The sequence below is a fragment of the Choloepus didactylus genome, chromosome 8 (genome assembly GCF_015220235.1).
Source record: "Choloepus didactylus isolate mChoDid1 chromosome 8, mChoDid1.pri, whole genome shotgun sequence".
Classification (NCBI taxonomy): Eukaryota; Metazoa; Chordata; class Mammalia; order Pilosa; family Megalonychidae; genus Choloepus; species Choloepus didactylus.
This window is the reverse complement of record NC_051314.1, coordinates 116394048-116406414: the sequence shown is the minus strand read 5'-3', so window position 1 is coordinate 116406414 and position 12367 is coordinate 116394048. Positions and strand designations below refer to the sequence as shown.

Here is a 12367-nt window from a genome sequence, read left to right as displayed (position 1 = left end):
AAACTTACAAAATTATATCCAGCAATTGCTACTTTCATTTTTGACAGTTTTTTTTTTCCTTACCAAAGTAAATAGCTGTAAACTCTCTAGCTGAGAGAGCCTAAATAAAACATTTGGAGACAGCATTTGAGGTGTTCTGTCTAGCTTGTTATGCTTTACCTTTACAAAGTAAATGTTCTCACATACTTGTTTCTTTTTCATGGACATAGTGTATGCGTTGTAGATATTTTCTAAATACCATCTTAGATTTTTCCAATTACGTGCAATGAAACACTAGAATACCTCTTTTATTAAAAACATAAATCCAAATATAAAAAATGAATGAAAGAATCCAGCAGATATTTATTAAGCAAGATGAAAGTGAAATTACAAACACAGGTCGGCTTTTAAACTCAGCCAGCACTCATCCTTCCTCACAGGCAGTCTATGTGTGATGCATGTCAGGAAGGGAAGCTTTCACTGCTTGAGAAATCAGAGCTCATAGGAGTGTTCTACTGTAGACATCAGATAATAAGCTAAGTGATGTCAGGGCTACACAACACAAAGAGGAAAGCTGACAACAATTCAGGGACTTTGAGTAGTCCAGACAATTAGCATAGTGCTTCAGGTCAAAAATGCTACTATTTATGGGCAATTACCTGTAAACTGACCTACAGCTGAAAAATTATTCCTGTTTCATAATTTCATGGAGATTAAAGATAATCTAAGAAGATTAAGGCCTTAATCTTTAATCCAGATGAGTAATTTTGTTTGTAGTAAAAAAGTATAAGAATTAATTCTGGAAGGATTAAGCAAAAAGAAAACTGCAAAAACCTAGTTTTGGTTTTGGGTGGCAAGGATAGTTGAACAGCTTCAAGAGGCTGTAAGAAGTTTGTGCCCAATTTACAAGTATTTTGACCTATTGATAAATGTATGCAAAATCATTAAATTCCAAAAAATCATTTGAAAAATTTACTGACAATTAAAACTTTACATCTACATGAATTTTAAACAGCTTTCATTGGGGACTAGCAGGGCTGCTTTATGAAAACTACTTCTTTCTTACTACGCCCTTTGTTTTTCTTTTCTGCTATGAAAGTCTTTTGTTTTCATGAAATAAAGGTAAGGCTCTAAGACTAAATTAATGGTTATTTTGTGGGCCCTAAATAGCTGTTTCTGAAATTTTTTCTTCAGCATATCTCAAATTTGGGGGACGTGACTTGAACACTCTAACCATGAAGCATTTGTAAAAGTACTTATTTTCACAGAATCATTTTCTTAAAATTCAAGGCAATACCAGATTCACATGCATGTTTATAATAAAGCTATGTTTTAAAACAACTCAAATCCACACCACCATTATTTTCAGCTTATACTTTGGCCCCAGACCAAAAATTCAGGTATAACATTTAATCTTCATCTGTAATGCCTGCATGTATGCAAATAACAGTGGGAAATATTGTTTCCTATATAAGTGATCAAGAAGAAATAAAGAAAAAATTCACAGCACTCAATTTGCTGCAGTAAAGTATGCTTCCTCAAGTCTGTGTGGAATTAGATTTGTCAAAAAGTAGTTCTGATTACAGGGAACAGAAACAGAGGCGCAAAATGTGAACAGCCAAAAAGAGGGGATCATATTTTCATTTTTATTTCCTTAATTGTAATTTAAATAGTCATTCTCCATAATTTGTTTCTAGAAAGATTTTATCAGATATATGTAGGTAAAGGAATAATATTTCACCTTTAAAAAATGAAATGGCAGATTTCAGCCTAAGCGTGATATATTCTGAGTGGGTAATTACTTAAAGAAAGCAGTGAGAGAGTAAGACACATTAAACTTTTTGAACATTAAATGAAACAGCAGGTAACTACGGAAAAATAGATAATCGGTTCTCAGTTTTGTTTTGTTTTTTTAAGTCAATCCCTTTGTTTCTCTTCTAGTAGATTCTAAGGGAGTTCTGTTGCTCTGACCAAAAATAACCTCACTGTTCAAATATGATCATAGCTTCACTGCCCATTAACATGGTGTGGTTTCAGGAGATTCACATTCAAATCTTTTTAGTGCCATAAATTTATTGTCAAAGTTATTAAACCTTTAGCTCCTGTGGAGAGACCTGGGCAAAATTCATACAAATTTATCATGAAAGTTTTCTCACAATTGTTGGAATATTTTTTAAAGTAACCCTTTGGAAAATTTTTACATGATACCCAAAGGCACTAGTTCACATAAGGGGTGAATGGCTGAAGGAAAAAACAACCCCCCCAAAACAAAAAGAAAAACAAAAACCAACGCCATTGTGTAGGTAAGGATAACTGTTAAGCTTTAAAGTTATTCTAAAAATGGCTCTTTTCATGTTGGTATAAAATGAAAGTTCTTTGAGATGAAACTTTTATGCATTTTTTTTTAAAGCTGATCATTAACCCCCTGAAAATAGGGGGCCATAATGAGAACACTGATAGACTTTTAAAATCATAATGGCAGTAAGTAATGGATGTTGCGAAAATGCTTTGTGTATGTCTTTATTTTTTAGTATTTTTAATGTTGATAGACTTGCTTTATCTATATGTGTATCATTGAGACTTGCTCTTCAGTTCTTTACTAGAAAGGTACAGCTCATTTAAAATTGCTGGTAGATACAGAAAGCGTAAATATACAGTAAGTTTAAACACTGATTGTACTAAATGCAACAATACAAAGAAGCAAACAGAACACAAATGGTAACACAATAAAACTGTATTACATTTGTGCTTCAAATATTACAATACATTATATACAATAGTCCAAAATAAACATCTCATGCCAAGTGACACAAAAACGAATAGCAAGCAAAAAAATCCAGCAATATGTACATTACTTTTTTTTTTTTTTAATAATAAACATTCAACTCTGAACTGGGGCAATTTCACTACATATAGATACAGTCCGCCTTTTATTCCATATAACCATCCTGTTTTCCTATATCTACGCTATTCAGTAGGCTCCTGTGTCAATTCTTATATACATGTGGAGCAAAAAAGATAAAAGAATGTAGTGCTTTGCATTCTTAATGGGGTGATGTTGATAGATCAGCGAACCTGGGGTGCATAACCTTCTTTCATTAAACCTTCCTCGTAGTCCGTCTGGCAAAGGATCATGTTATTCTTTAGGAAAAATTTGTCTCCAACACAAAATCTGAAAATATTTTTAAAAAATGAGATGTTAAGACCATTTCACTCAGATCTGTAGACTTCAAGCTTTATTTTCCTAATAATAATTTCACATGGTAATTCCCTGAATCTGAAAGTTTGGCTTAGAAGTTGCTTTCATTATCAAAATTAAACTATTTACTTCATTCAGTGAAACGCTGCACACACTTTAAAATCCCACCTTTACATAAAAAAATCTTAGGAACACCAAGGTAACATTTTGGGCTCCAGAGGTGACTTTATACCACTTTGGAGAGAGAAAAAAGAACTGATTTGTATTTACTTTCATTAAAAGTGATGAAAATATTTCACTGCAATGATTATGGAAGGCTTCATTATTGACCATTTATTTGATTAAAAAAAAGTAAAAGGCATTAAAATGAATCAAAGAATTAAAGAAACAGACCATTTTACAGCTTCCCATAGACAGTTTCCTTTTAGTATATTGAAATATGATTAAATTATAGTAATTTGGAAGGGATCAATCTGAAGTGAAAGTTGCTTTAGCCATCAGACTCTGCTGCTGTGTCATCTGCCTTTGTTTGTGACAAGTTCGCCAACTATGAAATAGTGGATGCCACTTCTTAGAGCACTTTCAATTAAACCAAAGGGAGTAACCTGAATGAACTTCTTAATATTGATGTGATAGATAAAACTAGTTTCTGGTGGCTAATTATGCATTTTGTTTTATAAATCATTGTTTAATGTGCAAGATTGTACTGTGTTTAATAAGTGCTTTTTGTATGATTTCTAAATGGTGACACTTTGGATACAATTAAGGTCAGAAATAAATGCTTGTGCTGTTTCTGGTACATTTAACAATAAAATAACTCTGAGTATATCTGTATATATATTTAATTGCAACAATTTAACCTTCAGAGAGTGCTGTCTGGTTGAGTTGACCCAGTAAAGCTACTTGTAATTATACAAGTTGACCTCACTGACCTTTGATAGTGGTCTCTCTTTATCAGATAGTCAATTTCAAATGATGTTCAAGCAGAAATCTTAGTAGATAGATTAAACTGTGTAGTGAAAGCCACCCTTTAATGTTTTGTGAAGTTGAAGGTTTAAATGAGGAGCAGTTGGACTGATTTACATTTGCAAAGACTGAAATGCTAGACAAAGAGTGAACCTATTTATTTTCTAACTGGGTAGCTTTGGAAATTTATCCTTACACTAGCTAAGTAGATAGAGGGGAAAATAGTGTAATAAAAAAAAGTAGATGGAAAAGAATTAGCTTTCCTCTTAAAGGAAAATTGGTCTGTTTATTTGTGGAATTTATTTTTTTCCCCGGGATTACTGCCTGCTGATGGTGTTGATTGAAAGTACAGACTATGCAGTAATCTTGAAATCCTGGAGTTGTTTGTGGGCAAGGCCATTGGACACAAAGAACATTCAAGTTTGGGTTTTAGGTATATCTACTTTTTATTAATTGCAAACTATACACTTTAAATGCTGCACTTAAAAAAAAATGGTGTTTGAATAAACTAGCATCTGAAGATTATCCCAATCACTAAGAAATATTGAACGAAAGGAAATATTACTGTTGTTGCATAAGCCTAAGTAGCCAAATTATATGCTATTCTCTTATGTGTAGATTATGTAAAATGCCTGTTGGACATATTTGGTTACTCTTCAAAATTAACAATTTATATTACTGTTGAAATTAATTTGAACTAATAACTAAATCATTTTTTCTATTAAAAAACTAATATAGAAAAACTTTTTCAACTCCATATTGTGTAAAATTCTGTTTTAATTCTTTTAATTGGCCTAAAAATTCTATCAGCCATCAAATAAAACATGATTTATTCTATTATTGGTTTATATATTATTCCCTTCAGAGGACTTGAAATTTAGATGTTTCATTTATAGATGAATAGACTCAAGATAATTACAGAGGAACACGTGGAATCAAGAATCTGTGGATCTAGTTCCAAGTCCTGCTTCTATCCCCTCCCCAATGCGAGGCATGGTGCACATTCCGTACATCCTCTATAGATAAAAGAAGCAGCTTCATCACTAGTTTGTAGAGAGGTTCAAATGAGAAGTATGCTAAAAGCAGAAAAGTATATTGCAACTAATAGGGTTCAAATCCCAGCCCCTGTTTACAATATCGAAGATGAAACTTGAGCTTTCTTTCATACAAGCCACTTTTGCAAGATTGTAGTTAAGGAGTAGAAATGAAATATATAAATCCTTAACTTCAGTGTTTGGAGAGTAGGTAATTAGCTGCATTTTACTGAGTACTTACAATGTGCTAATGCTAATGTGTGTGTATATATATATGATTACATTTAATTGTCACATCTAACTAGAAAAGTAGATGTCATTGCCCTTTTTCAGATACCAATCCTAAGGCTCTCTCATGGTTTAAGAAACCTGCCCAAGGTTCAACCCTAGAATGTCTGTGGTAGAGGTAGGAAAGTAACCCAAGTTGCTTTGGATTCAAGACCTATGCTTTTACCTGGAGGCAGTAAGGCATGGAGACTACAAATAGAGTATGAGAATGAAATAATTTCATAGGTTTTTTGCTATTTTTTTGGTAATACAATTATTCCTCTGCATGACTTTTAAAAAGGCTGCCTACCATTCAATGAGATATCCGTAAAGTATGTGGGATATATGTGAAATATTCCTATTTCAGAAATTTTGTTGCTAATATGCTAGCTAGATAAAAGTATTTTATGTCCATTTCTATTTATACTTAAAAGCCAAGATGAAATAGAACATGGGTGAGGAATGTTGCACTTACACATAATTCAAACAAAATACCCTTAAAAGCTATAGTTAAGAATATATTATGAATAACTAACATGCAATTAGAATTGGTATCTTCCTTTGAAATATACCATATGTAAACATGAAATTAGAGCAAGAGTAATGTAGATACTTTTAACAAAATAATCTACAACTGTGATTTTGTGAGAGGCTAATTTCTAATATTATATAACCAGCTTCTAATGATACTTGGCATTTGCAGAAAAAAATATAAGTCACAGCTAGAGGATACTGTAAGAATATTGACAGGTTGAGCTAAAATTCCTGAAAATAAATTGATAATCTTCCTTGCAATCTAATCCTAATTGCTTGTGGTATGTTCAGTTCAATTAGTTTTTCCCTCATTCGGAAAAAAAAAAAATTGGTTAAGGAATGAAAAGATGCCATTCAGATTATTTAGCCATGTAATCTTGACATTTTGGAATTAATAACAGATTTAATTTTGAGATTTCAGAATGATTTTACCTGGATTTACATGGACTTTGAGATTTGAGAAGTACAGAAAATAAGTATAATTAATAAATCATCCTTATACAGTAAATATGGGCTTAAAGTAGTTTTAAACAGGTTATCAAAAGCCTTTGCTGAGAAAACCTCCATTTATAACATCCTTTCTAAAAATTGAAAATGCCAACTAAGTCATCTTCTTTCTGTAAGTTAGTGACTGTCAATTATAATCAATTTCCATCCCCACAACACTTTAAAAAGAGGGGGTATCCAATCTGTATTTACAATGTCTCTTTTTCTATTTAGCATCCTCAGATGAAGATTTCAGTACAGTACTTTGTTTTCAATAAGAGGTTCAGGTTACATACTTGTTCCACCACTGTATACTCGTGAACAAGTTTACTATCTTTCCCCACTGACATCCCTGTTGTCATTAGAGACCTCAATTTCTAACAGTCCTTTCTGCATCCAGTTATACTACCCACATCCCGAATCCTACTATAAATTATTCAAAGCCTCCCTTACTTTAACTCCACCATACTGATTGACATTTATATCCTCTTAGTCAGAAACATAAAATACCCTTCTTGAAATGGGCCAGGGGCCTTACATGGGCGCTGAGTCCAAAGAGTGAAACTAGACTCTCTGAGTTCAAATTTTCGGTTTACCATTTTCTCACTGCGTCATCTTGGGTGAGTTAAATTTTCTGCGCTTCAGCTGTAAAAGGAGACTATGATATTACTGACTTATGGGTTATTTTGAGAATTAAATGAGTTAAGTGATTTACAAGCATGTAGAACATTCAGAACAGTAGCCAAGTATGTGATCAGCACCATATACAGATTTGATATTATTATTGGCTAATGATAATCTTTTTGCCTTTATCTAAGCTGTTCCCTAATGAGGAATACTTCCCCCTTCCTTCCATCTACACAAATGCTAAAACTTCTTTGTTTCATTCCTTTCATCAGTATCCCCTGACTAAACCAACCCATTCTGACCTTTCCCCCCCAAATTAATCAGCATATAATTTACTTTGGCATTTCAAATTTTCTTATGAATGTGATATGGTTCCCAATGTGACAAGAGTTCTGGGTAAATGGCCATGAGTTTTGTTTCTTTTGAACCTTTTACAGTACCACCATAAATTGGACTACCACTTAAAGTGGGGTGAGTGGTCAATAAACAGTAAATTTAGATTTATTAAAGAACCCAATAGTTTTAAATACTAAATGTATTTTAGATGAATAATTAATATTATTTATTTTGACTTTCATTCATTGACTTCCCATCTTTACAATTTCATCTCTTCCTGCTCCTTGCTCCACTCTCTAATGAGCTTTGAGATTAGAGGGGGGTTTGGGAAGGGAGATGGAGGAGTCAAACGCTTCCCATCTCCATGCCTTTGCGTGCTGTTTCTTTGCTTGGAGATTCCTCTCCTCACTGCTTTCTAGTTCCCTCACCTTCCCCACCCCGCATAAGATACGGTTCCTATATCCCATCGGTCCTGATGAGTTCTTTCTTTGAAACCCAGCACATCAACCCTTTGATGACTCTCCCTAAGACTCCAAGAAGGATCTCTTTTCCTTCACTATAGATCCATTTAGCGTCGATTACATTGTACTGTGAGTCTTTGATGTCCTCTGTCTCCCATGGCTCTGGACACTTCTAAGAAAGAAACCAGATTCTAATGACCCGTGTTTCTACAGAGCCTAGAATGGTGCTTGGCACAGAGCAAGTATTGAACAAAAGAAAATGAAATAGTATACAATTCTACATATCTGTGCCAATTTCATTATTGAACAAGCATGTCTTTTCCTTTGCTTATAAAATTCATTCAGTTTTACAGAATCAGAATTTTCTGATGAAGAGGGGCTTATTCACTTTAAGAAATTAACCCATTGAACAGAATTTTCCTGTTCTGAATCAGATTCAGGTTATCATAAAAGAGGTTTAAAAAACCTTCCTATGGTTTCCTTTTATAATTGAGAAACTTTCCCATTTTGTATTTACGATTCAATACATACCCTTCAAAAAAAGGCAGAAAGAATTTGTACAGGAGACAACCAATCCTGAAAAGTTGTTGTTGTAATGAATTTAAACATTTGGAAATGCTTTGGATCCTGGTGTTATTTTGAACTTAAAGTTAAGATGAAATGAATGCTAAATAAAATTTGAAATCATTTATAATTTCACCATTTCAGGTGTCAGTAAAGTTTACTTGAGGGAAAGTGCTTACAATTACATATTTCCATTGTGTTCCACTTGAAAAAGTACAAAATTGTGAAGATTATTTGGCTGCTGAATGTACAGGCTCATGCACCATTATAACTTTATTGGAAAGGATTTCCCAAGCAAACCTCAAAATAAAAGAATTTCCTATATTGAAAACCTTCTGTATTCAGAGTAACAAAAATTGTTTGTTTTGCTTGACTGATGAAGATTAGCTGACTTCTTGCATAAAAGAAGTTTGTCTAGTAGAGGCTGAAGTGACACGACAATAACTAAGTGCTAATTGTGCATAACCAGCACTAAAGATATGCAGTCCCATTATGGCATGTAATAAATGAAGAGAACACAGAAATATATTAGGTACTTTAATAATGATACTAGAATAGTATTTTGCAGCAATAAGAATGTGAACAGTTTTAGAATCAAAATTTAGGAGTGTTTGTCTTACTTGACTGAGTTCTACTGAGGAGATAGACTTAATTGGGAGTGTAACTTTTTATTTCAGTGGTGAAGTAAAATTGATATATGATTTGTAAATAGCATTAACAACCTACAATTACTTTGCATCATAATGGAATTTAGGCTGGATTTAGCACTTAAATGATGTTTTAATTTTCTGTACAGAACATGTATAAAGTAGGTGAGCCTGCCTCAATAGAAAAATGGACAAGGGCATAAACAGGCAATTCCCTAACATGGAAATACGAAAGGGCCACTAGTAATCAAACAAATGCTAGTTAAAAATTAGGAAATATCACTTTTTACCCCTTAAGGTGACAAAGGTTTTGTTTAAATAATTTGCAGAGTTAGAGAAAATGTGAGGAAATGCATTGTTTTATACATTTCTGGTGTGGGAATAATTGATATATTTTTCTGAGAAATTTGGTAATATATAATAGAAGCCTTCAAAATATTATACTTTGTCCAATTAATTATGCTCCTGTGAATTTATCTGTTTATTTATAGAGTATATATTACATTGATAATATTGATGATATAAAAACTTTGGAAAAACAACCTGCACATCTGGTGAAAGAAGACTGATTAAATAATCAAATAATAATTTGATGCTCTATCCAAACCAAATACAAACCTTACAATTTCTTACAAGAATTTTTAATGGCAGGTAAAAAGGCCATATAATATATATTATTTTGAAAAAAAATCCAAATATTAAATAATATTAGGATTCTATACAGAAGCTTCCCTGTTACTATTTTATAAGTTGCTTAAACTGGATAAAGTCATATATATAGGACATCCATATGTATGGATGGATGAATAATTTTTCAGAATAGCAAGACATGAGGCAATGCTCTTTATGCTTTTCTATTTTCCAAATGTTCTATGAATATGTAACCTCTTATAAGTAGAAAATAGTAAATGTTATTACTGAATCAAGATAGCTGTATTATTAATGGATTCAATGAGATGAATGCAATAAGTAAACAAAATTCTAAATTTACTACACATACACCTTTAAAATATATACATGAATATTTATACTTGCATATAAATATGTCTGTGTCTGTGGATATTTGGGTTTGTATATCCATATCCTTACCAAAAAAAAAAAAAAAAAGCCCTAACATTTACATTGTAATGTTACAATTCACTTTTGGCTATATTTCACCATCAACTGAAATAACCTACTTTGATTCCAAGCATTTGTTGGGAGGAATTAAGATTTTATAAGAAGACTTCTTGTATTATTTATTGGGTAAGATATACATTTTAAGGCATTTTGGGTTACATTCTGAATATCTACATTTAGATACATTTAGTAGAGACACTATTGAGATGTATTTCTTGTACAAAAACCAAGTTAGTGAAGTATTATTTGGTAAAAATAAATTATAACTATCAAGGTAAAAGAACTAACTTTGGAGAACCTGTTATATTCCTGGTATTTAATATAAATTACTTCATTTAATTTTCAAAATCTGTAAGATGAGCATTACTGTCTTCTTTTTATAAGTGTTGAAACCAAGTTCAGAGACACTAAGTAACATACCCAAGGTCACACAACTAATATATGATGGGGCTGGAATTTGAATGAAATTCTTAATCTGTCATCCTTTTGATAACTCTACAAGGCCTCATAAGAAGATTCTATGTCAAACATACCTACCCGGGCAAATTATAAAGTCTGAGAACTTGACACAAATAATATCTACTGATTATCTAATACACTCAGATGTCTTTACAGAGAATCTCACTAAATTTGTTTTCATTAAAATCTATGAAATATATTAATTTTTGAAATGTTGGATTTTTAAATGATATAGACATTTTACTATTCTAATATTTCTCACATTAAACAGGTACCAGTAGTATACAGTTCCCACTGGAAATAAAAAGCTATAACTTAGAATAAGGAAAAAGGTGATTAAGTCACAATACTTTTGAGCTGAGAGAGTTCTCTGAGATCGACTGTCCGAACCAGGTCACTCATGTTACAAATGAGAAAAGTGAGGCCCAGAGAGGTAAAGTGATTGGCTCAAGGTCACACAGCTTGTTAGTGGCAGAGCCCAGACTAGAATTTAGGCCTCCAGATTCTTTGCACAATACATTTTCCATTCTCCAATGCTGTCTCTCTGATGTTGATAATTGTTTAATTATTAGTAATATCCTGCTTCATTCCCTCAGCGATTTGAAGCAACTTAAAGTGTAGATACAGAACAAGGTTACTATTTAAGATAAGAAATCAAGAGATAGGGGAACTACAAATATGAAAAATGAGATGAATACAAAATGCATGCCAGAAATTCTTGTATCTTTGCCTCAGTGCAAATTTATTTGCTCACAGAAGTAGTTCAAAAAATAAAAAATTTTAAATTGAGTTTTTAAAAGACCAAAAAAAAAAAAATGAATAACAAGACTACAAGTCTACAGAAGTTTTTTCCATGTTCTCTCATGCTGTTATGCATTTCTTTCGGGTAGAAGTGCCATCTTAAGACCTTTCTCCTCTTCAGTGGTTTGTATCTGGCATTGAATGCATGTTTGCAGAAAACAGAAATGCTGAGATTAATTGCTTTAAGTAAAGTGGGCCAATATAATTCCCACCTATAAAGTAAATAGACAGCAGAGAGAGGTTTACCATTTTTTAGAGCCAAAATTAAATCTGCTTACCTCTGATTACAAAGCTGACATGCAAAACAGTCCAGGTGGTAAACATTGTCCTTGGCTCGCATCACCATCTCAAAGGCAGGGATGAGCTTGCTACAGGCAGCACAGTTTCCCGTTACACCGAAGAGCCTAGGACAATAAACATTGTCTTCAAACTCTTACAGGGAACTCTGAGATTGTGAATAGAGAAGATGCTCATGTACCCTGGAAAGGCTACACATTGTCTTGTTTTACAACAAGTTGTTGTTATACAACCAGGCTTTATCCTATGTGGATACGTATATATTCTTCAGCAATACATACTCAGTTAACCTGTCTTGATGAAAGATGCATCAAATTTGGGGGGGGACAGCAGCTAGGAAAAGACATACCTTAGGCACCTCACCTAATCACACAACAACAGAAGTCAACTGGGCTGAATTCATGGCAAAAATCTTCTACTTATTAGAGTATACAGTAAATATAAAAGCAATGGAACTTAGATCTGAATGTCACATATTACACATTTTAGTAGGAAAAGAAACCCACTTGCAAAAGTCAGTTTTTGGTTTTGTTTTGTTTTTTTTTTTAATCTAGTTACTGAAAGGTTCACCATCATTATTAAGAGAACCTT

At 32.7% G+C, this 12367-nt stretch overlaps 1 protein-coding gene across 5 annotated transcripts in view; it reads right to left on the bottom strand.

Annotated features, from left to right (window-relative positions):
* Positions 1-271: 271 nt before the first annotated feature.
* The window catches only part of LMO3 (LIM domain only 3), a 57587-nt gene continuing 45491 nt past the window's right edge, over positions 272-12367 (bottom strand). For all 5 annotated transcript variants that reach the window (XM_037848099.1, XM_037848098.1, XM_037848100.1 and 2 more), the window contains 2 exons: positions 11758-11883; positions 272-3151 (listed from right to left, as the gene is read on the bottom strand). In XM_037848099.1, the coding sequence (XP_037704027.1) occupies positions 3046-3151; positions 11758-11883 (232 nt within the window). In that variant the 3' untranslated portion in view covers positions 272-3045. The remainder of the gene's footprint in view (positions 3152-11757; positions 11884-12367) is intronic.